Genomic DNA, 27910 nt, shown 5'->3' with positions numbered 1-27910 from the left:
AATGTGGGCCAATTTAGCCAAGTAGTATGTTTGCTTTAACCTTGATGCATAGTCATGTGCATCAAGGGTAAAGCAAAAAGAGCACTGGCAATGCTAACAGTTTGGGCATTCATGTAGGCATGGGAAAGGCACTTCTGTATTGGTATTAGCTGGCCTTTGATAGTGTCAGTGCAAAATGGTTTGAGTACCTGAGCAGCTAACAGCAGTGCCTGGTAAATGCCTAATACTTATACACAAGCCAAAACTGTTGGCTTTGCCAATGCTTATTTTTAAAAGAACTTCAGCGGAAGACACGCAGGGTGTTTTTAAATTGAGTGGCCAAGGCCAGACCTGATTAAGACATTTTTATTACACCAGTTACGTGTTTACAACTCCAACGAAGTCATGAACTCTCAGAAGACTCCTTTGAGGAAACACTTGCAGGCACATTGAGGGCAACGTTTGATGGCAAGGCATGTTTAAAGCTAGCTCAAAGAGTTCCAGTGAGGAGGTGTTTTGGGTGGGGAGGGCAGGAACTGGATGAGAATTGCCTTAGGGATTAGCATGGCCATGAGATGTCATTTCACTGGTAGCACCTGCATTCATAGCCATACATTTTTAGGTAATTGAAATCGTGATGTGGGGTTAGCACTTGCATGCTAGGGGAGTGATTAGAAGGGAAGTGGTGACATGAGATATCTCATTCTCACAGCAGTCCTTAAGTGTGATGTTTCAGAAATGAAGGCAAGAGGTATCTGCTTGTAACATTGAAGCTTCACCAGAATAGTCTCATTCGAAATGTGGAAAGATGTTAGGTGCCCCCACACAAGGATGTGTGCCCCTTCCTCACAGCCTCTGACGTCATCGCCTCTCCCAACATTTGAAGTGTTAGTCCCCTTTCCTCCCTGACATTTTAGCCTAGGTGCACCTCAGATGCCATGAACTCACCCCTTAATGAAGTGGCCCCCAGGGTGGCTACATTTAGGGGTGGTGCTGAACACACACTCACAAAAAACACCTTCACCCATGCATTCATCCACCAGTTACACAACTCCATACATGCATGTATACATAAAACCAAACACAGCATTGACACAAACACCAACATGCACGCATGCATTCATACGTACACATATACATACTAATTTAATTTAAATAGACATATACACTTTTAATTTAAAATAAAAAACACTTACCTTACCTCCACGCACCCTTAAAAAGCATCCACGCAACCGACACGTAGACATGCTGCCTGAAAAGAGAGAACTCCTCTCCCATCTGTCAGCGTGATCACACTGACAACATGAACACACTGACTGACAGGAGAGGAGAGGAGACCTCTCCTGTCAGTCAGCGTGGTCATGCTGAGCAACGTGAACACACTGACTGACAAGAGAGAACTCCTCTCCCATCAGTCAGGGTAAAGCAAAAAGAGCACTGGCAATGCTAACAGTTTGGGCATTCATGTAGGCATGGGAAAGGCACGCTGAGCAACGTAAACACACTGACTGACAAGAGGGAACTCCTCTCCCGTCAGTGAGCGTGGCCATGCTGAGCAACATGAAGACACCGACTGACAGGAGAGGATTCCTCTCCTGTCAGTCAGTGTGGTCACGCTGAGCAACATAAACACACTGACTGACAAGAGGGAACTCCTCTCCCGTCAGTGAGCGTGGCCATGCTGAGCAACATGAAGACACTGACTGACAGGAGAGGATTCCTCTCCTGTCAGTCAGTGTGGTCACGCAGAGCAACGTAAACACACTGACTGACAAGAGGGAACTCCTCTCCCGTCAGTGAGCGTGGCCATGCTGAGCAACATGAAGACACTGACTGACAGGAGAGGATTCCTCTCCTGTCAGTCAGTGTGGTCACGCTGAGCAACGTGAACACACTGACTGACAAGAGAGAACTCCTCTCCTTTCAGTCAGCGTGGTCATGCTGAGCAACATGAACACACTGACTGACAAGAGAGAACTCCTCTCCCATCAGTCAGCGTGATCACGCTGACAACATGAACACACTGACTGACAGGAGAGGAGCCCTCTCTTGTCATTCAGCATGGTCATGCTGAGCAACGTGAACACACTGACTGACAAGAAAGAACTCCTCTCCCATCAGTCAGTGTGGTCACGCTGAGCAACGCGAACACACTGACTGACAGGAGAGGATTCCTCTCTCGTCATTCAGCATGTCCACGTTTTCAGCTGAATGACGGGAGGCAGCAGAGCCCACTTCTGAGCCCTGCTGTCTTCCATTATTTTGCTGTTTGTTGCGGAGCCAAACGGCCTTGCAACAAACATAAAAATCATTGCAGGGCAGAGAGCAGACAGTGCTGCCTTCCTCTTAGGAGAGGGGGCCGTGAGGCCCCCCGCAAGTGCGAGGCCCGGGGCAGTTTGCCCCCCCCCTGCATCCCGCTCATGACGGCCCTGTGCTGATCTGTTTACTCTGTTGGCACTGTGCACCTGGCCACCCTCTGTCCTTCGGGCCCAGGTACCTGCTCAGCCTGCCACCCTCCTGCACTGGGGTCTGTACCTGTACCCATAGAGTCCCCTACCCACTTCTCTTCTGCACTTATCAGATATACCCTATCTGCTTAATCTAGCACTTGCCACTTGCTGACTGCACTACCACCATTATTTATTTATTTATCTATTTTACTTATTCATTTATTCTGTTCTCTCCTTTGTTCTGCACTTTCCACCCCTCCCCCCCTTCCATGGACTTTCCCCTCTTCCCTTTCCCTTGCACTTGCGTGTTCTCAATGTCACTTGGCCTTGTGTCCCTCCCTTTGCCTGGTCGTGCTCTGAAACACTTGTGTACGAGCGCGATATAAATAAAATATCATTTGATTTAATTTCATTGACCCACAATCCTTGTGCAAACAAACCTAGTTGTTTCTCTTTCCACATGAATTAAGCAATAAACCCTGATGGACCAGGTAATGCCTGGACCAGTTAGAAGCCCCAAGCAAAGCGAGGGCTTCAATGTTAGCCTGAGCAGAGGGTTGGGTGAGGAAAGTGTACATTGGGGTTGTGGAGTGGTGGGAAGGGGAGCTATGCACACTTACCTGAATACCCATTGGGGAAGATGACAGCCTCCTGCTCCCGAGGAGGCTCGGAGTGGGAGATTTACCCTGTTGTAAAGACCCCATTCTGGTCCTCCTGATTGGCTGCGAGGCCGCTACCTCGCCCCTCGACCGGGTACTAATAGATAATAAACACGTCTTTGGTGTCTCATATTAATGGCAGGCAGGATTATTTTCTTCTAAACTGTTTACAAATCTCACAAACGCACTAACATTTGTAGGTGATAGCCCAAGAGCAACCACACTAACTCTATGTAAAAGAACATAAAAGAAAGACTAACTTTTCAGCATCTGTTTGCCGAGCAGATTTGCTGCTGTCTTTATGGATGCGTGCGGCTCTTCATTGTGATACATTGAATTAATAAAAGGATTAAATGGTTAATTTGGGTACAGAAACTTTACTGAGAACAGCTTCCCAGCCCCAGATTACCTGCGAAGTATCTTTCTATGGAATTTGTGCTCATTTCCTGCCCTATGTATCCCTTCTTCATTTGGTACTTGATCACTGAATAGCACTTGGGCAGTGTAGGGTATTTGGTGAGGTTTCCTAACTTGTCACTAACACAGAATAGACTCACTTTGGGATCGCTTGCTAGAGCAAAAACAGGATTTACTGCGCGCTAGGGACACCATTTCTCTGCCTTTTTTGTATTGCATTGATGGTTCAGTGTAACTACTCAGACTGACAAATTATGTGTTTATAACATGGGTTTACCATGGGGTGTAACAAGCACAGCTCTTTACACCTTACAGAAAGAATGTGTCACACAGTAAATAGCCATGCACAGCCTTCGTTATTTCATAAGTTGCTTCATAGATGTCTGCATGTCAGAATACAAACACACACAGGAATACACAATATGCAATCATTGTACATTGTAGGCGAGCCGAGGGCAAAGAAATGTACACTCATTTATCGACACATGCTGGTTTCATAAACGGTCAGCAGCAATTTTAGAAAACGTTCTGCTCACTCACCCCAGGTGACATTTCCCTCTGTCTGCCCAGTGAAAATACTGCAGCTCTCTCCCAAGGCTCTAAACTTGGCAGAAGCCACTGTGCGAATAACCTTGAGGAATAACTGATTGCTCTTAGCTCCTGCGAGCAGTAACCTCTCTTTCAATTATAATTTGTTTGGCAACTAATCTCACATAGAGAAATGCACTTCACTTCAGCAAATGGAGAACAAACAGACTTTGAGATGCCGGAACAATTCTCACTCGCTAAATTCTATCGCACACAAACGCGATGAAATGTCCTGACTTGGTACTGGCATGCTTACCAAAATATGTCCAAAAGGGCCTTGCTTGTAACACCAGCAAGAGAGGCCTCTCCGTGTTCTGGGCTGCTTGGTTGTCTCTCCCCCCCCTTCCCAACTTCTGCAGGAAAGGCCTCTTTCAGCCTAGTCTGTCCGTCTCCTCTCTCTGCCACACTCCCAGCAAAGATCGCTCCTTTGACTAATTGCACCTTTTTAAGTTCTTTCTGCACTCCTCCATCAAAGGCACATCTCCCTACAGAAGGCATATCCTTTCCCTGCCTCTCACAGTGATACCTTCCCATTAATCAGACACTGCCTCTCAGCAGCCAGCCCCCCTAAAACCTTCCAGAATGTTAACATATACCATTTCCTTTCACCTTTTACACAGAATTCAGCTCAAGTGGATGGCCTAGCTGTAACTGTGGATGGCTCTTGCTTAATGTGTTAAACAATGGCCTATTTCAAACAGAATGACTTCACAAATTCCTTACACATGTCTCCATCGCAAAAGCAGTTTCTATTCATTTATTTTCCAAGCAACATTGCTGAGCCCGTGTTTGCACCCCCATGAAGACCGATAGTTTGTATCGATGATTTACACCAAAGAGCTGTGGATTGTGGACTCTAATATTGTTAATGTATTAGTAGGTTAAAGGTGTTAGTAGCAAGTAATTGATATTCCTACATTTCATTGCAATTCAGTCCATGCTATAGCATGGTATGGTGCATTGTGCTAGGGTATCTGCTACTATGCAATGCTTAATGCAACCCCCTTATTGTTTTGTATAAATTCACAGCAGTGACTCACACAATCATACCTCTTTTGCAAGAGTATGTTTTTGATAACATTCTGCCCTAGTTGAAATTCATATTCTGTAACCCCTACATACCTCGCCCAAAAATCCCAGCTACATTATTTCACCAAATTGCATGATCTTGGGCATATTTGAGAAAAAGCACGGATTTTCATTTTTTTAACTCCAAAATCATCAGTTACTGTTCCCAAAATAAATCCTTAACATGCATTCATGTCATTAGATAGCATGCGGTTTGCAGTTACATGATTTAACATTTTTTTGGGAGTGTTTTTAAAGTATAATGTGATTTTGGGAAACATTTCTCCTGTCTTCATTTTTCTTTCATCTTTCTTTTTTATAACCACTATGAACATTTATATATATATTTTAAATCTTTTTCATTGATAATTGCTCTTTTTTGTCTTTAAACAAATCTTTTCTATGAAATTATCAAAAACACAACTACATCAAGTCCTTTTCTGAAAAGAAAGTAAAAATATAAAAATCTTGTGATGTTTGTCCATGGTATCAAGAATTTCTGTGTGTCCTAGGACTAGATGACTGCAGCAATAGTCGACACCTAGAGTTAACCACATAGAAATCAATAGTTGTGTTGAAAATATCTGGCTCCAAAAGACAACATTAGTTTTTTGGAACAGTGACAATGCAGCAAAGCAAAGAGAGCAGCCCTGAAGAAAGAGGCCAATTTAAGATTGGATTGGGAAAGATAGAGAAGTATGTTTGCAAAAGACAAATTCCTTACATTGGTGGTGGCAGCGCCCTCACAAGGCCTAAAAATTGCCCGGTTTCATGCCACATATTTCCTTGGTGCAAAGCCACATTTTCATCAACTGCATTTGGCGTTTCCTTCAGGCTCGCCAGTCGCTCATCCTTTGCCCCCTTCTTTGTCCAGGGGGTTTTGGTCCAGGTTTTTATTTTAGTCCAGGGGTCTCCAATTGATCCAGTGGCCTCCGATCCAGCATGCCAGGCTTCGGCAGGCAGCTCCAGAAGTGCTGGAGGGGCAATTAAGTTAGTGTCTAGGCTAGGGCAAAAGAGAAATAGACAGATTAAGAATCAAGTACACCAAACATATTCATTTAATTTCCTTTGGAATCTACCTGAAATGCAAATGATCAAGCAACATAAAATCTACAATATCTGTACAGTTCTGATTCTTTTATAACAACCTGGAGATAAACACATGTGTTAAACCTAGAACAACATAACAGTAATATTTTCATAGCTAACTAGAAATAAACACATGGGTTAAGCATGGAAACCATACCATAATTACATTTCCTTTGATTATTGGCTGGAAATAAAATATGCGTTAAGCATTTAAGCAATATAACATGCAACATATATCTTTTTTTTTTAACCTGGAATGATCACGTGAACACCACTTATCATTCGGGAAGTCTGATCCTTCTTGTACCCTTTGTTTTTGTTTACACATTGCATCTTATATCTGCATCTGTTTTTTTTCTTTGTACCTTTACTTGTGCATGTTGTCATTCACATGTTCACCTGTTTTCTCCCCCTTTTTCCCCACTCTAATCTTGATATTTATATTGACACCTACTTACCTGCTACGGAAAATCCTTTCAGCGCAAATGTCATCTGTTTTCCTACTTTGACTCCAAGGTAACAAATATACCTTTCACCCCCTATTGGCTTCTTCAGTCTGTCAAATATACCTTTCACCCCTTATTGGCTTCTTCAGTCTGTTCAAGCCTTTTCACCACATCCTTTGGGTGAAATGGCTTGATTTGCTTAACATGGACAAATTGTTCCACAGCCAAATCTCCTCCTTTTATCACTATTCTGTACATCATAGGTGATATGTTGTCCAAAATTATGAATGGACCGCACCAGGATGCGAGAAATATTGCATTTTTATGTTTCCCATTCCCAAAATTGAATTTATACACCTGCTCACCTACTTCATACTCCCTCACAGATGTCTTCTTATCATAGTATGATTTTGCATTGTCAGCGGCTTTTGCAGATGTTGCTGTGTGAATGCAAATGCATGCTACAAGTGCTTTCTCAGCTCTTCCACATATTCGTGAATTGTGGTTGCGTTTACCAGAACCTGTTCATTGTTCCGTTATAGCAAATGTTGTGGCAAAGTCATCTTCCTGCCTGTTAGAATCTTGTGCGGACTGAGGCTTGTGGATCTGGATGGGGTTGACCTAATAGTCAACAGCACAAAAAGGAGTCGGAAATCTCAGCTGGACCCTGCCTCAGCTACAAACTTTTTCAAAATATCAATGATTTATGATATGATATTTTATTTGTTTAATCGCGCTCATACACAAGTGTTTCAGAGCACAACGAGGCAAGGGAGTGGAACAAGGGATAACAGAACAATGATCTTACTAAGCCCAGTGACATTGAGAACACGCAAGTGCGATGTTCCACAACCCCAGAAGAAGCAGGCTGATATGATATGTGCAGTTTCCTTTTTTTTTTTTACATCCAAGATTTTCGACATTCTTGTCATCACTACACTGGTGAAATGACTCCCACGGTCTGATTCTATCCTTTGGGCTAAACCAAATCTTGAGAAAACATGATTGACTAACAATGTGGCTGCTTTTTTTGCGCACTGCAATCAGGTGCTGGAATGCATTCCAGCCACTTGGACATTAAATAAGTGACCATCAACAAATACCTGTTTCCCGTGCTGACCTTTGCGCAGCACCTACAAAATTGATTTGAGCATGGAGGTGTCAGACCTCTTTTCATTAATGGGGCTCTGTGTGTTGGTGAAGTAGGTTGAAACTGTGTGCACTTCAAACACCCTTTTGGCTATATTTCTACATCTTGGGACATGTGTAGCCAATAAGCATATTCTTTTTGAATGTCTAATGTTTTCTGGGAATCCCACAGTTATGTCATCATGAGCATGTTGAAGCATCAATCCCTGAAATGACAATGCTACCACCCATTGAATTTGGCCTGACACAGAATCCTGAATCATCAGTCCATCTTGTAATCAAATTCTCTTTTTGTTCTTTAGCAACACGCTCCGTTCTTCTTTCCCTTTGCAGTCCTCATCAGTCAAGAGGATTTTGCTCTGCATCCAGCAAATGGTTATATTATAGGCCTTAAATAGGGTCTTCTTTTTGTGCCTTGGCCAAGTCCTGATCAGGGGTATCAAAACTCCATTGTACCACAGGCTGATCAACTATTCCCTGAGTTTTGGAGCGTGTTATTTCTTCCACCTGGATTTTACCACGTAGGTGGTAAATAGGAAACAACTGCCCCATCAAAGCCCCAGTCTTGGCTAACTGATCTGCCTTGTAATTCCCTTCATTGTCCTAGCCTGGTGTTTTCAGATGGCCTTGAATTTCCATCCAGTGAGTGATCAAGCCATTTATTTTCTGAAATAGGTTTGTCTTTGGCTTGGATCACTTTGCCATGTTAAAGCGGTTTCTTGTTATTTGTGACCATTCCCCTCAATTTCCACCCGGGTAAGTACTCTACAAAACTATTTCGGGCATAATCAGAATCATTGTCAAACTATTTCTTTGAATTTACTTTCCACCGCTGTGGATATTGCTTTATAAATGTCAGCCAGTTCAGCAACTTCACTGCTTTTGAGGCCAAATTGCATGCTGACCCTTGGAACGCCATTACACTTGGCCCACCCATTTCCTATACCTGCCACCAATTATTTTTCAGAATCATCTCCAACGTGGTATGCACATCCATTCACATACACAGTTGGGAGATAGCTGCATGTTTCTTCATTGAATGCCATACATGGAGATTGTTCAAACTTGGTTACATTTGTTTCTAATCCTGTGTCAGCAGAGACACAAGCAGCTGCACAGTCATGTAAATCTGCTCGCCCGTGAGCAACTGAGCTGTTTTTATTCTGTCAATATTTCACTTCCACTGGAAATTCCTGCAACGCCAATGTCCATGAAGTGATTCTTGAGTGGGCCAAATTCTCCGACCTAATCCTTTTACTTTGTAAAAATTACAGCGACTGATGACTTATTTCAACTATCACCACTGTGCAATGCCCAGAAAGTGGTCAAATTAGTTTTTTCACGTTCGCTAAATTTGGTTTCTACCTTTGACAGTGCTTTGCTTACATATGCAAGGGTTTTGTTATTTGCATTGAGTTTTGGCACAGGACTGCAGTCATACACTGATCTGTGACTCCTTTCTCAATGAAGAAATCTTGATTCTTTGTTCGATAAACCAAACATAGAGCTTTCGTCAAACAGTCATTTAATTTGGCGTTTTCTTCACTTTGTTCCTTTCCCCATAACCAGGGTACCCCTTGTTTCAATGATTTAGTTAAAGGTTGTGTGATTTCTGCATAATGTTCAATGAATTTCCTGTTGCAACTCGTCATTCCTAACAAATTCTTCTGGCCTTTTAGGTTGGTGGGACCTTTTAATTTCTAAATAGCTTCCACCCTTTACTTTTGTGGATTTAATCCATGCTCTGTTACTTCATGCCCTAGAAAGCTTACACTTTTTCTACACCACTGCACTTTCTGTAAAGATACTTTTGCCCCAGCCTTTTGTAACTGACCGAGGTGACTTTGTAAGTCTTCATTCTTGATCAGCACATCATCCACATAAATCACAGCTCCCCTTTCTGCTGCATCTGGGAGCGCTTTACGTAGGAATATCCCAAACTCACTTCCACTATTGATATAGCTAAAGGGGGCATAAACCCATGCATACTGTAATCGATTAAAAGAGAAGGCAAATAGATTTGGTATGTCTTCAGCAAGTGGCACACCCCAGTACTCTGCTATAAGATCCAGAGTGGTAAATATCTTGGACCCATGAACCTGTGTAAGGCCCAGATCAATAAATGGAAGCGGCCACTTTGAAACAGGTACTTCTCTTAACTCTGCCACTGGCCCTTGGGCTTTAGCACTCCTAATATGGGAGTGTTTGAAGTACTATGGATAGACCTGATGATGCCTCTGGATTACAAATGTTTAATTAATTCTGCTAGGGACAGCAAAGGGTAACCTATATTGTCGCACAAATACTAGCTCCCTAACATACCCTTCTGGTAGTGTGGCAACATGCAAGTCGGTAAGCATGCAATCATAGGCGTCTTTAGCAAATACCTCATTGAACTCCGTAAAATAAATTCTTAATTGGTCCATTTCCTCTTCATTTGTGCAAGCACCTTTAATATGTTCCCCTACCATTTTAGAGAATTCTGGGAAGTCCTCCAAATGAGGGCCTTGTGTACTTTCCTCTAGCTGTGTGGCAGTGTCTCTTTGGAGAGTCGCCACCCTCTGGTATCTTGGCACACTAGCCGCCATTTCAACCTACTGCATTTCACCTTGCTGTTCTTTTCTTTCAAATTCATCAATTTTCAACAGGGTGCAATGGTCCTGATTGCAACATATTACATCTTTTGGTTCATTGGGGTACACACACTGTGGGCCTCATTACGAGGTTGGAGGTAGCCATGGCGCTATTAGCGCCATGGCTGCCTCCAAACTCGTTGCGACTCTGCCCCGGTGAATGTAGCAATTACCGGTCCATTCCAAGGTTGTCGGAACCGGTAATTCCCCATTCCCCAGGGCCATTCCCCATTCCCATTTGAGCCCTCATAGGGCTCAATGGGAATGGGGAAGATGCTAATAACGGTACCGCAAATTGCGGTACCGTTATTAGCTCTAGAGTCCCTTTGCGGGTCCCGTCCTTAACACCTTAAAAAACTAGGCGTTAAGGAAGGACCCGCAAAGGGAACTCGTAGTAGGGCGGTAAGGGATTACCGGCACCGGTGCCCTTAACGGTGCCGGTAATCCCTTACCGCCCACCTCGTAATGAGGCCCTGTATCCTGAAAATCCCCTTTGGTTTAGAATCCAATGACTCAGGTAATTCACAGTGGAAAGTTACATCGCTTTCAGGGATGTTCCCGATCACTGAGTTGTTTAAATCAGCAGCATAGTGGGATTCCTGTATTGCCATCTCCAATACTGTATTTCCTTCCAATGGAATGTTCTTGCATCCCTTGTTATTCACCAGTGTCCGAATGGGGGCCTCCCCAATCTCTACCAGCAGTGTATATTCACATTCTGGTCCCTGCTGTCTAATGGATTCATTGAGGCACACACATGCACCAGGCCCTTTAATCTGTTGTGCCTTTCTGTACTTTAATGTTATTGCAAATTGTCTGGTGAAAACAGAAATAGTGACATCCTTCTTTACCTGAAGCTCAACTGCCTATGGCATCATTTGGGCACAATAGTAAGCTTGCCTTTTGTTCTCAAATTCAGGTGCCGCTCCACACAGCCTAGACCAAATTTTGTTTCAAGAAATCTAAAACCATATTTATTTATTGGTCACTTGTTAGGTGCTTATACAATGAGCAAAAACTGTTTCAAAGCACCCATACAAATTCTGTGCATGATGTTATTTCCCAAATAGAATTTATTGTGAGTTTAAATTACTATCTAAACATTGGGCCTCATTCTAAGCTCACCGGCACCCTTGTTTCTGGACTGGCAAACTACATATTTGCCTGCCGTGGCCACTGTGCCTGACAGGTCTTACCCTGCCGGGCGCAGTGGTCATGGTAGGCAAACCCTTCACAGAAGCACCAGCACCGTTAGCAACGGTGCCGGTAAATCCGTGTCCCCACTCCCATAAAGTCCCATAGGACTCTATGGGAATGGGGACGTACAATTGTTCCGGCGCCTGACTTCCAGGACCGCCGGACCCATAATGAGCTGGTGGCACCAGGAAATCAGGCCCCAGGAAATGATTGCGGGTCTGGCGGCAATCCGCCGGTAGCACCGGCAGGGTTACCGCCGGACACATAATGAGGCCCATTGTGATTAATGCTTTTGGGGCCTTTTGTGATTCTCAACATGCATCTTCCCACAATTCATTGCACCAATTCAGGGTTGTCCAAACCAAAAATGTGTTGATTTTTTATTTTAAAACTTGGTATTTCCTCTCTGTCAAGCATTTCTTTAAACATATTTTCATTAATGGAACTCTTCTTCTGCTCTAGGGCCAGCACTGCATCAATTGTTTCTGGATGCCCATTCACATGCACAGGGATCCAGGCCTGCCCCTCTTCCATGTGCATCTCTGCAATTGTTGAAATGACTATGCAGCAACATTTGGTTCCCTCATTTAGATAAAACACATTGTGTTTTCATCTGTGTGTGCCAATTTTTCTTAGGGTCCAGAAAAATCTCTAAAGGTTGCTTTTCCTTTTCTCCTTGCGTTTCCCCCTGGTACATGAGGATGTATTTATTTAATTGTTTTTTTATAACGTGCCTAATACCATACCTGAGTTTGGATTCTACGCGCGGTTCCGGGATTCAAACCTCTGTTGCTATGCGTGGTCTTGCTTCCAAGACCAGCACGTTGTCTCTATGCTATCCTCTGTTCACAGGATGACCGTAACACTAGGCACACAGCCATTTTGAAGATACACTTCCACTGCACCGTCTGATATAGCAATGGTGTGACATTCTGCACTGTTGCTCTGGCTCATTAACCTTTTAGGTTTCAAGGTTTTTTTGGCCAAAGACCTCTGCAAGATTATCAATTAGAGAAACAGGTTGGTAGTTGTTGGATTAACACACACAATCTCAGCTATGGTCTAGCTCATAGGAACAATCCTCTGGGAATGTATGTCATTATAAAACTCGGTACGAAGCGGTGTCCAGAAAGTTACACTAATATGAACGCAGTCAATGGGTATCTTATCTAGGTCCGGTGCTTTGTTTTATATTTGAGTGTGAAATGCAGCTGCAACTTCTATCTCACTAAATTCTAAATATATTTTGCATGATGACACAGCAGCAGGGTTAGTATTGGCACAGCCACCGTATAAGAACCTAAAGAGCTGGTACCATGTTTGAGACTGAATCACAACATCAAGGGGCTAGTAAGCTCCGTCTCAGACGTCCAGATGTTACAAGGTGTCAGAATTATAGTTGGTCTTTTACATTGGCTGCAGAAAGCAACACTTTCCACATTTGCACACATGCCTCCTTTTTTCCCCTTTCAGTGAAATATTTATATTTGAATCTTAGTGTGGTTACCACTTAACTATTGCTTCTATTATTTTGTGATTTCTATGTTAAGGGCTTGCTTAGTGACTCTGCAGTCACCATGGAACCAGGTATTACGATCATTAAGATTATGATGAGATGAAGTACCTGTACTGCTTACATAGCAGACACTGGAGCTGCTAGGTAATTGGTACATTTGGCCTGTACCCATCTCTCCAGTGGCATTGGCTCCTCATAATAAATAAAAAAGGAGTAAGAGCAGAGTTAATTCCAGGAATAATATAGGTTACATCTTCTCTGTTCTATTTAATAGCCCTCCTGCTACTAGATACAAGGAGATCAGATATTGATCTCACCAAATAGTGAGCAATGTTTTAAGGTTTCAGGAATTCCAAAACTATTGCATCATGATTGCTCCCCACTCTCTTTATCACTCTGCAGTTGGGCACTAACCCTCAACTGGCCAAGTTGACTAGAGTCAATGTGGGAGCTTGAAAAGGTCTGCCTAAAGGTTGGATTTGTGGGTTGGTCGCTGAAACACCACCCATTAATTGCATGTGCCCCAAGCTCAGCCATTTTGGAAGAGATGTGGGGGGTGTTCTGATAAATTTGTGAAGGGGGCGGTGAAGTAAATTTGGAACAGCACAAACTTGGTCTTCTTCATCGACGATGCACCTCAATGTGAATAGAGGCTAATATTGGGCAGTAAAATCCCCAAATACTAAAACTTCCACATCTAGAACGTGGTAAGATTTCAGTTTGGTCACTAGATCATTGAGGGTCTCAATTGGAATTATGTCCACTTTCCCTCCCCTAGGTCTGAAAAGATTAAAAAGAATCATTTTGAAAAGATCCCCACAGAAAAGGATAAACACATTAGATCTGGGCATTTAACTTCTATTTTTGCAATTTGGATACCTACATTCAAATGGTTCCACACTGCCACCTCCCCCTCACCTTCACTCCCCAACCCCGGCTTGGTCTGCCCTTTCTTCCCTTATTAGCTGGGGTTTCGAAGAACTGATATCCAGATTATAAAATTGTGACCAATGACCAGGTTTCCTGTAAGCAGATAATTGAAAATTGGCTAACAAAATCTTGCCACTGCAGATCACCACACTTTAATTAAGGCTGCAATATTCTAGGATACTATTGATAACTTTTCTTGACAAACCTTACATAAACTAAGGTGAGGGTCATCCCCCAGGCAGGGAGAAGGATGCCACGCTGCTTACAGACACACACAAATTGAATAGATGCAGCCTAATGCTGTCAGTTACCAAGTGATTGGACAATTGCGGGACTGTAAGAGTTTAACTAGGAACTGGTAAAAGGGAAACAGTAATGTGATGTTTTTATAGCATACAAACCAATGTAGTAATGGAAGAAGTAGTAATGGCAGTGTCAGTAGACAAACAACTAGATAAGGAAGGTTACATGCGATCTTTCCAACCACAATTACAGAACTGTAAATTTAATCACGGACAACATCCCGAAAAACACCAATTATTTTATTTGGGGGGCCCCCCACAAGCCACCTGTTTTTCTACCATTATAATGCCACCCCAACCCCATCCTGACCCATTGTAGCCCCTTTATCCCACTACCCTTTATTTATTTAATTAATGTTTGCTGTGTTTTTCAGTGTTACGGCCCACTCTGAAATGTACCACTCTGTAATGTTTTATTAGATATATTGATACCGGAAATGGGTATTATGTAAAGGATAATTCTCATCTGGTGGTAACTGCTTAAGTGACCTTCGTATCACAATATAGGAACCCATCGGAGTAAATGTCCTAAAGTCAATCGCCAGGAGACCTGTCACCAATTAGTGGTTCACAAAGCTTACACTGAGGACACCACGGTCCTTGTCCTAGGGAGGAGAGGGTCTAAAAACATCTGTCATAGCTTCTCTGATGATGGAACAACATCCATTGGTGAAACGGACCCAATGTATCATCTTACTTTTTCAGGACCTCCTGGTTTCCTTCAGTATTTACAAGCAGTTTAGTCACTTTATTTAAAATGCATGCTTTTGCAGGTAGCTCCAAGAATTGACTTGGTTGATTCCTTTTCAGGAAGGGTATTCCAATTGGCCCACCTGATTGGGAGCATGTTTCTGCACCCCTCCCTGTGTAAGACTCTATTGGTTAATTCCTAGGGAAACGGGGATTATACATTTGACATACTGAATTGAATGGAATTGTATATTTGTAAAGTTGATTTTCAACTAAATGTAAAATAAAAAAAAGAAAAAGGGATTACAGGGGACGTAAGATCAATAAGAAGCTCTGGATCATTTACACTCTTATAGATGGAGTTTAATGTTTTCTGCCATCCTACGTACTTCACTAGCCTCCTTTCTTTCATTACCATTACACTGGCCTGGTATCAACATGCTAGCATCATTAAAGTGTAAAGCCAAACATGTACTTAGACGGGCAAAGAAAAAGTGTGGCTACGCTTGATGTGATGGGGTCTGGGCAGGGCCACCTCACACGGAATACACAATGCTCAAGGGGTTTACGGGATGGGGGTGGGGGGTTTACATGTAGGAAAGTTAACACCCATAGCCCAAGAAGATACATTTGTATCATCTATACCTCAAGCTACTGGGAGACTTGGGTGTTCTGAGACAGCATCCGTTCTCAAAATAGCACGTGTTTTTTTACCCCATCTTGCCTAAAGTCCTCCAACAACATCTCAGTTTTATTGATAAGTGCATTGGCTTCTAAAACTGATGGTCTCACCACCAGTGACTTCTGAGGTTTAGAGGAATGCCTGCGGGGCGCTGTTTTTCTCCTCATGAGAATATCTAATAAATGACAAAACCTAAGAATATTGGTAGGTCAACAAATAAATGGGAATCAGACAAAACTAATAAGAACAACTCATACAAAGCATACAAAGTGCAGTCTAGATTAAAAATCTTGAAGACTGAAAATTACAATCCACCCCAGAATTGTAGTTAAAAAATAGATACATTTGCAAGAACAACATGTTCAATAAAAATTCAAACGTTTTGTGTGCAAAAAGTCATCCTGTGTTTAACAGTCAACATTAAAAGACCTTCGGATCAGGGAATTTTCCATTAAAAACGACTGAAGTCTTGATTAATCCTTTAAGAATATTAGGGAATATCGGAGTGGTTTACGGGGTGACCACAGTCTGAGTCCCGGCCCCTTAATCAGGACAGACAATGAATCCCACTCCTAGGATCAAGATGAAATAAGCTTCAAACACTTTCATAAGGTGTAAATCAATGAACACAAAGCCACAGCCTGAAACCAGGAAAATCCAAGCATCACCTGCTCATTGCTCGCAGGAGCAAATGGTAGGAAACAGACCAGGCACCCAATTGGTGTAGCTCCAAGGACAGGTATTTGTTTATTTGCAAGGTTCCACCAACTTCATCAATCAAAAAGGGCACCCAAATTAATTGAGGTGAGAATTCCCAAAGGCTGATAGCAGCACAAGCTTAAGTCAAAGACTATTAGCTGTGGCACACACTTTCCTTTAAAGAAAAAGCTACGCACAGGGCTGCAAAGCTTTTTTCAGCATAAAACCCCTACAAACAAGATGGCCACCAAGGAAGAGGGAGTGCCAGAAGTTCCCTTTTTTTTAATTTCCAGGGTGCTAAGTGAGAAGATAGAGGCTCAGATGGAGGGGAAAAGTGGGTTAAAGAGCATTTTTAAAGCCAGTTTTAAAACATTTTTGGAAGTAGTTGTTAGGAAGGAGACGAGATAAATGGTGATACAATGCAATGCAGGTTTATACCATTACATTGAACGCCATGTTCTAAGCAAACTGACTGCTTGACGATGAGCGAACAGTTGGATGGCCATCTGTGATCCAAGACGACTGGGGCGGTGGGGGCAGGGACAGGGTAAATCAAAGGAATAGGGGGTGAGTCTGATGCTGATGGGGAGGAGGTTCCATAGTCTTGGGGCAGAGAAGATTTGTTTTCTGTCCTTTCCTTTCCTTTTAGCAGCGGCAGATGTCAAGTCTGCACGTGTCCTGGCTCCTGGTGGTGCACTGTCCGCCAGAGATGCTGAGTTTCTCTGAGAGGTAACTGCGTGACTTGAGGGCGACCGAGCATTGTGGATAGCAATAGGGGTAAGAAACAGGATCATGGCTCGAGTTAGCGTTATTGGTAGAGTTGGCTTGAGGTTAGGTCTGGTGCTAAAGCTATGGTTAGGACTCAGCATAGAATTCAAATCAGGTTTAGCTTTGTCACACATTTAAGGGTCATGGTGAAGGTTACAACCAGGAGTGCAGCTACATTTAGGAGTAGTCTTGGGTCAAACATTGAATTGCTGAAGCCTTTCATCCCTTGGCCATGTACATAAGACAATGGCCCCCTTTGCTTGATGTCCAGTGTCTGTATCCTATCAGTTAATGTATGGAAAGGACGTCAGGTGACGTAACCAAGGGTTGCCCGAGTAGGAGATTAGCGTTTATCCTAAGCCCTAATTGCATCAGTCACGTGACTCTAATGCTTTGGAGTGCGCACCGTCATCTGTGCCTGTTAGCACGCGGAAAGGTATCCCTGACTACCAAACAAAATAGGTGTTGTCGTCAGAGGCGTTGCTAGGGGTTGGCTAAGGGGGGTATAGCCCCTAGTCATTTGGTTGTAGCCCCGGATAGAATCTCAGGAGCTATAACCAAAATGCTAGCTAGCCCCCAGTCCCGACAGTCCCGACATTAGCATAGCCCCGGGTCTTTTCCAGACCTAACAACACCCCTGGTTGTCGTTCAGAGTCGTGACTCCAGTAATGATACAAAGCAAGATGGCGCCTCCCGTCTCACCCTGAGATCATTAGGGAAGTGAGTAACGATACTCCTGTGTGTGCCCTGAAATGTTACTGGCAAGAGGTAACGGCACCTGACGGTCACCCAATTCATTGTTCACATGTACCATGTTAAAAAGCAATTCTTAATGTGCAAAATCACTGGCCTGTGGGAATCCGTTGGCGAAGTGATTTGCTGTAGAATCTGTCGACCTGAATTTCAATCCGGGCTCCTCCGTGTGACCGATTTGTGTGATCTTGGGTTAATCACTTCATCGCCCTCTTTATCCTGAAAGGATATATTCAGTGAACATCACGACCTCGAGCTATATCAATACATACTGATGTAAGGGTTTACAGTTCACGCACTGTAGGAGTCCCACATCTATGATTATGAGCCAGACAACTATGTTCCCCAAGAGAGTCCCGGGAAGATAGCTCAGCAGCAACGTGCTTGTCTTGTAAGCAAGACGACACGAAGCAACACAGGTATGATCCCCGGGTCAGCGCTTAGAAACCAATGGATATTTAAGCGCGTTATAAATACGCAACTAAGACAAAACAACTACACAACTAAAAACAAACAATTCCTGTAACAGCGCCTCGATGCCCGCGGCCTGTGTGAGTGCTTTAAAAATGCAAATAAATTAAATAAATAAAAAATAAAAGAGTATTTGTTGGACAAGCAGAATCACCAGTGTGAATGAAGTGGTCTTGAAAGGTGGTGATTAAGGGCAATGCAGACAAACCCAATGAGCTGGCCTGCGCATAGCACACCTACGGGGGTAATTAAGGGGGCAGGGAAGGTTCGGGAGCAGGCTATGATTAGGACGAGCGTTTGTCCCTGCCCGGCCACCCTCTTTTTAAGGTCGGCAAGGGCGCAAATTGGGGGAGGTGGTTTTTTTTATTAGGAGCTTTTTGTTGTGCCCCCCCAAGAGGTTCATGGGTTCTTTTGCTTAGAGATGAAGGGCTGGGGGAGGAGTGGGGGGGGTTTGTTGGTAGTTTTCTTGTGACAGGCTGGGGCATTCAGGCTCGGATTGGCCCCTTGGCCTTTTGGCCTGTGGCCGGGTCAAAATCGTCCCTGGGGTGTGGGGGCCGGTTTCTTGCTATGCCTGTGCCGGTTTGTAAAAAAAGAATGTGAAAAAAATATATATATATTTTTTCAAAAATGTTATTTTTCTTCATAAACCTTTCTTCCTTCTTAGGTTGATAAATGAATACCAACACAGGTTGGGTAATGTTGTATGCATATTTGTTCTATAAAAAAAGAGCTTAAGTGTAAGTGCTATACAATAACACATTATCATTTGGCCTTTGACGTCTGCTTGGATTCACAGTAATTTAGTGTACTTAGAAACAATGCTATTTGACTCCACTTTCTGTTTTGTCAAGGGGTGAAAGGTCGTGTTTCATCGCTTCCCGGGATGTCACTTTGGGGTTGGGTCAAATGACATCACTTCCGGTGATGTTATCAGAGGTCAAGGATTGTGAGGCGAGCAGTGGGCCACTTTTTTTAGGCGAGGGATGGGACTTTATTTTGGGTGACCGGCCTATTTCCTGTCCCTGTCCGACCCCGGGGGCATTAGTTGGGGAAGTTATGATGTAAAGTTTTCGTTGCTGATGTGGCAGGTCAGCCTGGCTGCAGGTTATAGGAAGAAGGAGTTTGGTGTAGAGGGGAGTTCAAGGGTATTGAGGTTGTCGGTTGCCGGGGCATGGCCCCTTTAGATGAGGGGGGAGTGACGCACAATGGGGGAATAGCGTGGGAAATGATGGGGTGGTGCTGTTTGCACAAACAGGCTACCCCGGGGAACAGGTATTGAAGATGGAGGGGCATGGCCCCGGGGAGAAAGCGGGATGCCTTGAGAAGATGGTAAAGAGATGGTAGGGACCAAGGGATAGGTAGAGAGGAAGTGGACATTATTTAATTATTTAATTATTGGGGGGAATTGAAAGTGTTTAATTATTAAATTTGTTTGGTTGTTAAAACATTTTGTGTTAGTCTGTAAGGCCAGGAAGTCAAGTTAGCAGTTATTTGTGAGCTGTGGCCTGTCACATTAAAGCAACCTTTTCCACTACAAGCGAGTGTGGCTGTTTTTGTGCAGTAAGCCCAAATGGTCGTCTTTATATTGTTGACACATGTTTCATGCCAGTTATGTACTTCTGCAGGGCGAAGACCAATGTAGCTAGTACTTTTCCAAGATGGCTGCGTGCTAATTAAATCGTATCGGTTTCTCTGTGTATCCACAGTGTTGGGGATTGAGAGTTGGAAACAAGACGACACAGAGCACCACAGGTTTGAATCCCAAGATCGTCGCTTAGAAACCTACTATGGTATCCAAGGTAGTACCAAGGTCAATGCAGAGGATGTGGAACACTAGCAGAGAGGGGTCCTAGCAGGAGGTCCACTGTTGGGAAAACCTGACAAGTATAAAACATGTCCACAGTACTTGGGTTCCTAGAAAGCTAGGTAGGTGGAAAGCGCCTTTACTAGGATTAGTGGCAGACCCCTGGCTAGAGCAGGCAGGGGTCTGCAACCTTTAGCTCTCCAGATGTTTTGGACAAAAACTCCCATGATCCTCCTCCATTGACTATGCTGGCTGGGCATGATGGGTGTTGCAGTCCAAAACACCCAGAGAGCCATAGGCGGCAGACCCCCTGGGAAGCAAGCTTCTCTGTGGTCAGTAGAAAGATCAGAAGTTGTACCTCTTTGGACCCGTAAGGAATTGCAAAGGGTGCTTAGTTTGGGTTCAGGCACTTCCTTAATGCAGCGGCAGCGCCCAGTATTCCAGGAGGGAATATGTGCTGGGGGGAGGTACAGCAAAAGAAACATCTGGGGTATCGAGAGCTTTTTAAAAATTGAGCGTGTGCACCTGGATCTAATTTTAAATAAAATGTCTTCTAACGGGTACCAGAGCGCTGGGACAGTGCAGTGGAGCTATCCAATGCAGCGCGTCACCTGTGAAACCTCTCATCACTGCCTTGCATAGATACCTCCGGGTTTGGAGTGCTATGTAAATAAATAAATAAATGTGAGACAAAGGGCCTCGTTGCGAGTTTGAATATCCTAATACCACCAAACACAAGGACCGTTACAACTCGTGGTGACAGTGACGTCGACGGCTTATTATGAGTTTCTATTAGTGCCTATTCTGAAGCCGCCTTGGACTTCATTGGAAAATCGTGCCATTACCCCCGGGAGCATTCCTACAGCTTGTGAGTTTACCCTCGCAGGCAGACTGGAGCGACAGGCAGTAACACTGCTGCCATCTGTTTGTTCAGTTACCTCTAAACTTGTAATGGGACCCCACAGCCTTTTCTGGAGCTGCCTGGCACTCGCATGTGTGGTAAAGGCTTTCATCACATCTAGCGGGTGCTGAAGGCACTTTGCGTTTGGCTTGGGCGCCTCATCATGCTTGGGGGTGTGCAGTGAAATCCTGCCCCAGGCTTATTGTCAGGAAAACCACGCACCGCCCACACCGCAGAAATGCTGTATTTTATGCCAAACCCAAAAATGGACGAATTTATGTACCTTATTAAACCAATGTGAATTTCTCTGGGTAGCATTTGAATAAAGTGCTTTCATCTCATCTATGCAATTAGTGAAGACGGGAGTCAACCAGATCAAGCCCCACAAAGGAGCAGTCCAGACCAAATTAATATTGCCAAGTGATCTCGACCGTTAAGCGTATGCAACTCTTTGTCTATAGAGAACCACAACGATCAGTTCTTCCTTGTAAAAATCACAAAGTGATTACACACAAGTAATAAAAAAATAATTAAAAAAAATTATATATATATATATATATATATATATATATATATATATATATATATATATATATATATATATATATATTGCCCCATTAATATGGTACCAAAAGCAGCCTCAACCACTTTACGGCCTTGGCGTTCTCTCTCTCTCTCTCTCTCTCTCTCTCTCTCTCTCTCCCCTCCCCTCCCCATCCCTCTTCCTCTCTCACACGCTCTCTCCTCTCTCCCTCCCTCTCTTTCTCCCCCCTCTCTCCTCCTCGCTCTCTCTCCTCCCTCCCTCTCTCTCTCCTTCCCTTCCTCTCCCACACTCTCCCTCTCCTTCCCTCCCCTCCCTCTCCCTTCCTCTCTCGCTGTCTATATCTCCCTCTCTGTCTCTCTGCTTCTCTCTTGCCTCCCCTTCCCCTCCCTCTCCTCTCTCCCTCCCTCCCTCCCTCCCTCTCCTCCCCCTAACTCTCTCTCTCCTCCCCTCCTTCTAAGCCCCCCTCCCTCTCTCGCCCCCCTTACCCTCCACCTAACCCCCTCCCCCTCTCTCCTCTGCTCCCCCTCCCTCTCCCTCTCCTTCCCTTCCTCTCTCACACTCTATCTCCTCCCCTCCTCCTCCCTGTCTCTGTCCGGCTCCCTTACTCTCTTGCTCTGTCTCCATCCCCCTCTCCCTGCCTCTCTCCCTGTCCCTGTCTCTCCCTCTCACCTCCTCTCACCTCCCCTCTCTCTCCCCTCCCCCTCTCTCTCTCTCTATCTCCATCTCCCTCCCTCCCACCATCTCCCTCTCTCTTCCTCTCCCCTCTCCCTCCCTCCCTCTCTCCATCTCTTGGTCTCTCTCCCCCCCCTCTCTCTCTGTCTTTCTCTCTCTCCCTCACTCCCCTCTCTCTCCCCCTCTCTCTCCCACCGTCTCTTCCCTCTCCCCCTCTCTATCTCCCTCCCTCTCACTCCCCTCTTCTCTCTCTTCTCTCTCTCTCGCTCTCTGTCTCCCTCTCCCTTCCCCAACTTTAGACAACACTTCTTAGCCGCTGGCAATGACTCTGGGTTGCATTCAATCTTATCATTTCTGATTGTATGTTTCCTTAATGCATGTCATTAAAGCAGACAAGGCCTCTCCCTTCCTCTCTCGCTCTGTCTCTATTTGCCTCTCTCCCTGTCTCTGGCTATGCCTCTCTCACTCCCCTTCCCCTCCCCCACCCTCTCTCCCCTCTCTCTATCTCCCTCTATCTCCCCTATCTCTCTATCTCCCTCCCCTCTCTCGTCTCTCGCGCTCCCTCTCTTTCTCGCTCCCTCTCTCTCTTCTCTCTTTTCTCTCGCTCTCATCCTCTTCTCTCTCGCTTCTCTCTGTCTCCTTCCCTCCCCTTCTCTCTTCCTCTCTCTCTATCTCAAGCTCCCTCCCTCCATCTCACGCTCTCTTCCTCTCTCCCCTCACCCTCCCTCTCACTCTATCTCCCTCTCGCTGTCTCTCTCCGTCTCCCTCCCTTTCCCTCTCCCAATTTAAGCCAACACTTCTCTGGGTTGCATCCCTCCCTCCCCCTCTCTCTTCCTCTCTCTCTATCTCAAGCTCCCTCCCTCCATCTCCCTCTATCTTCCTCTCTCCCCTCTCCCTCCCTCCCTCTCTATCTCCCTCTTGCTGTCGCTATCCCGCGCTCTCCTTTTCCCTCTCCCAACTTAAGCCAACACTTCTCTTGGTTGCATTCAATCTTATCATTTATGATTGTATGTTTTCTTAAGGCATGTCATGAAAGCAGACAAGGCCTCTCCCTTCCTCTCGCGCTCTGTCTCTATTTGCCTCTCTCCCTGTCTCTGGCTATGCCTCTCTCACCCCCCCTTACCCTCCCCCTCCCTCTCTCGCTCTCTCTTCCTCTCCCTCCTTCTCCCTCCCTCTCCCTCCCCTCTCTCGCTCCCTCTCTTTCTCGCTCCCTCTCTCCCCTCTCTGCTCTCTCTTTTCTCTCGCTTTCTCTCGCTCTCTCTCGCTTCTCTCTCTGTCTCTCCCTTCCTCCCCCTCTCTCTTCCTCCCTCCCTCCATCTCCCTCTCTCTTCATCCCTCCCTCTCTATCTCCCTCTCGCTGTCTCTCTCCCTCTCTCTCCCTTTCCCTCTCCCAACTTAAGCCAACACTTCTCTGGGTTGCATTCAATCTTATCATTTATGATTGTATGTTTTCTTAAGGCATGTCATGAAAGCAGACAAGGCCTCTCCCTTCCTCTCGCGCTCTGTCTCTATTTGCCTCTCTCCCTGTCTCTGGCTATGCCTCTCTCACCCCCCCTTACCCTCCCCCTCCCTCTCTCGCTCTCTCTTCCTCTCCCTCCTTCTCCCTCCCTCTCCCTCCCCTCTCTCGCTCCCTCTCTTTCTCGCTCCCTCTCTCCCCTCTCTGCTCTCTCTTTTCTCTCGCTTTCTCTCGCTCTCTCTCGCTTCTCTCTCTGTCTCTCCCTTCCTCCCCCTCTCTCTTCCTCCCTCCCTCCATCTCCCTCTCTCTTCATCCCTCCCTCTCTATCTCCCTCTCGCTGTCTCTCTCCCTCTCTCTCCCTTTCCCTCTCCCAACTTAAGCCAACACTTCTCTGGGTTGCATTCAATCTTATCATTTCTGATTGTATGTTTTCTTGATGCATGTCATGAAAGCAGACAAGGCCTTGGTCTCCATCTTTGCAGTGAACCGGAGCAGCGCGTGCTAGACTGAATGGGAATCCGATGCAGCACCAGAGACTAGGGCCGGGCGCGGCGTCGTGGCTGCCCTTTTCCTCGCGAGGGAGGTGGCACGTTGCAATGCGGTGCTGCGACCAGGGATGTGCTGCATGGCAAGCAGCCTCTGCAGATGTCCTTTTCACACACATGGGGCCAACATTGTAGAGGAAGGCGTCACTGGGTAATGCAATCCAGGATTCTCGATTAGAAGGTCCCCCCTGCAGCCTCCATCGCCCCCGAGCTCATTGTAATGACAAGGGCTGGATAGATCCTTGTCTCTTGCACTGCGGTCCAATCATTTCTGAAACTGACAAGTGGAAAAAACACTGTTAAGTGGTTATGTCCTATGATACAGCTGTAAAAAAATTAGGCCCGCACTGTGCATCATTTATGGCTGGCGGATGGGGGGGGGGGGGAATACAAAATGAGAGATTTTAGCGTGCATGAACATAATAGTTTAAGGTTAAAACTTTAGGGATGTGTCTTGGCCGTCGCAAGCATTCATGTTTTTGAGATTCTTCTATGGTTGTGTATCACTGCGATGCCTGTGATGGGGGTTTGTGTGGCAAGGAAGTGCCTAGAGACGAGAAGGGGGGCAGTGCTAATAGAAACTCCATCATTTAAAGGCATATTATGCTACAAAATCAGGAGCTGGACCACCCATTCAATCAAGTGCCAAATAGAGCCCGGGAGGAGGTATGCGAGAAAAAGCCAGAGTTTAGCTTAGTTTAGTTTTCATCATCTTATATAATAAAAGGCCAGATGTATGTGTGCCAGAAGCCGTCATGCGCAGTAGAGGCTGCCCAAATGCACACACTGCTCCACTAGAGGGAGCTGCAGGCTTAGGATCTATCGTGGTTCTGTTGCCTTAGGAATAACATATTAACACTCTGAAAATGTCTCTCCTCATGCTCTTTGGCCCGTGTACACAGGCTTTCATACAAGTAGGTCTATAAAGGACGAAGATTCAACTGTAAGAATCTTGGTACATTTTCCATAGGTCTATATTTTTCTTTGTTGATTTTAATCTAAAAACATATATAATAATTCTGTTATAGAAAATGTTGAGCATGGCGATAATGCAACAAACTGGACTTAGATGAACATCCATCCCTCAAGCTACATATGATTAGCATCCAGGCAGACACTCATCGAACCCCTGACACAGGCTTCTTCTACTGGTACAAGCTTTCATTCCAAGGTGGCGCACTAACGTTTTTTCGGGCTCATCCAGCAACTTCCTCCCACACACTGTAGTCAAGAAAATAATTAAACAGCACTTACCAACCACCTCTCTCCACAGGCCTCCCACCTAGGGGGAAGGCCCATCCGTTTTTTGGTGAACATACAAGAGACAAGAAGCTCTTCATAAAGCTCCCTTTGCTCTTCTCATGGCAGCCATCTTTGTTTCCCTGTGCAAAGCGGGTTACCAAAATAAAACACAGCCGGATGCTAACAGTAATCACACTTGAGGGGAGTGGTGTTACCGTTTGGTGTTGGAAATATTTCAAAAAAGGTAGCAAGCGCTCCTCTCCTGAAAGAACACGGCATGATAACCTGTTCTGTGGTTTTTTTCCCACCATGAGTTTGCAGCACACGCTTTTTGCTCACTGTACCTTTCACAGATGGGAAATAACTATTTGCATATTAGTCTTTGTCCCACCCACATAGGCAGTCCAGCACCGAAATGCTATGGCAATTCCTCTCTGAACAAGAGTACCAACGGCAACCCCAGACACGTGTTTCAGCCTTGTTGGGCCTCATCAGTGAGGTGGAGCTGTGCCTCTCTGAGCACAGTGAGCAGGGAGTCCACGTCTGGGTGAATAAGGTCAATTGGACTTTGTTTCCAATAATAGGATACTAGGATACAATTCCTACATACAGTCCATTGAAATACTGTTGCACTTTAAGCAAGCACTTTCATGTAATTTGCACTGTTGGTCTGAATTAGTGATGTTTGGTGTAATTTTAATGTGTATTAATAGTAATTAACTGTTTAAGGATATGACCTTGTCTATGTATGTGTTTTGAGAGATATGTAGAAGCAACACAATCAAATTGCATGTTTTCTTTTAAAAGAGTGCGCCAAGGGATTTATTATCCAACAAAGTAGTTATACAGACTGAGGTGTCACTGATTGGAGGCATACGAGGGCAGGCTACCCTACTCTGTGCTTTTGGTATATTACAATGCACCCCGTTTTTCGAGTAGGTGACCTTTCTACGGATACATGTGAGGGGTGACATCTTATTTGTGTAGTTGATTGGCAAACAAATGGTAGTATCTTCAATTACTATGACCAATCACACCTGTAACAATGAGGGGGTAAGGGCAGGGGTAAAGGACACATGTGAAATCGAATTGTTAAGAGATTAGATTTGTTAAAGGAATGGTTTAACATAAGTGAATTATAATCAAACACTGCTTTTCTTGATGAAAGTTGATTATTGTTGATTCCCTAAAAACACAAGAAAAGCAATACAAAATGAAAAGAAATAAGAAACCTGTTAAAAGCTAGTAGGTTTGGTGTTTGTAGTTTTTAACTGACAAATACTTGTAGCTTCAGTTACTATGCTCAATCAATTATGCAGAAATGTACGAAATGGCAAGCATTGGCACCTTTGCCTTTTCTAGTAAATAACAAGCATTGACAAAGCCTATATGTTGACATTTTTAGATATGCATTAAGAAACAAATGCTTGTACCATCAATTACTACAAGCAATCACTCATAAAAAAGTAGCAAATCACAAACATTGGCAAAGCCAATCATTTTTGTGTTTGTAGATGTTCATTGATGAACGGTAGCCGTTGCTTAAAATAGTATGATCAAAGAAAAGGGCAAACCTTTCTATCTCATGTGTAAAGTGTAACAGCATATACAAACCTACAACGAAAAAAATGTTCACTATGAATTGGAAAAGCCAAAAATGTTAGCGTTTGTGGTTGTTCTTTGAAAAACAAATGGTCATAGCTTTGTATCTCGGTTCATAGGTCACGCTATATCCGATTTCTACAATGCGCAAATTTGCACTATGCAGTAACCCCAAAGAAAGTTACCGTGAAAAAAGCATTATTACTATCTATAAAAGGTAAAGTCTCCAAACATTGGAAATACCAATGCTAAAATGACTATAAACACTGAATGTAAATTAAATATGAATAATACAAATATAGTCTCGCACTCTACAAATGAAACCTTCACTAACACCAGACCACTACTTCATGACACTGGCCGTTCTTAGAATTTCTTTGCAGGATTCCCACACGATTCATTGTTTCTTTGCTTCTTTTCAGGTGATGAAGTGTCTCTTGGAGGTCATATCCACAACTTTGTCAAAGCCCAAAGCAACGCCCATCAGACCAGAGTGCTTGCAAACACTCCGAGAAGGTAGGCATGATCTGTCCTTTTTCTATAGATGCTTAGATGCTTACAGCATCATGACAGCCTCCTACCCCAAAACACCTATCCCGCCACTTACTTAGGGACTGTTCTCTTGTAGTAGTGTAAATATTGCAAACAGCCACTTTAT

The 27910-nt window shown here is 44.4% G+C and overlaps 1 protein-coding gene across 1 annotated transcript in view; it reads left to right on the top strand.

The window, feature by feature from the left end:
• CHGA (chromogranin A) overlaps positions 1-27910 on the top strand; it is a 124895-nt gene that overhangs the window by 27914 nt on the left and 69071 nt on the right. Inside the window, exon 3 of the mRNA XM_069637741.1 lies at positions 27675-27768. Coding sequence (XP_069493842.1) covers positions 27675-27768 — 94 coding nt within the window. The remainder of the gene's footprint in view (positions 1-27674; positions 27769-27910) is intronic.

The sequence above is a fragment of the Ambystoma mexicanum genome, chromosome 14 (genome assembly GCF_040938575.1).
Source record: "Ambystoma mexicanum isolate Mex_15411 chromosome 14, UKY_AmexF1_1, whole genome shotgun sequence".
NCBI lineage: Eukaryota > Metazoa > Chordata > Amphibia > Caudata > Ambystomatidae > Ambystoma > Ambystoma mexicanum.
This window is presented reverse-complemented; position numbering and strand designations above follow the sequence as displayed.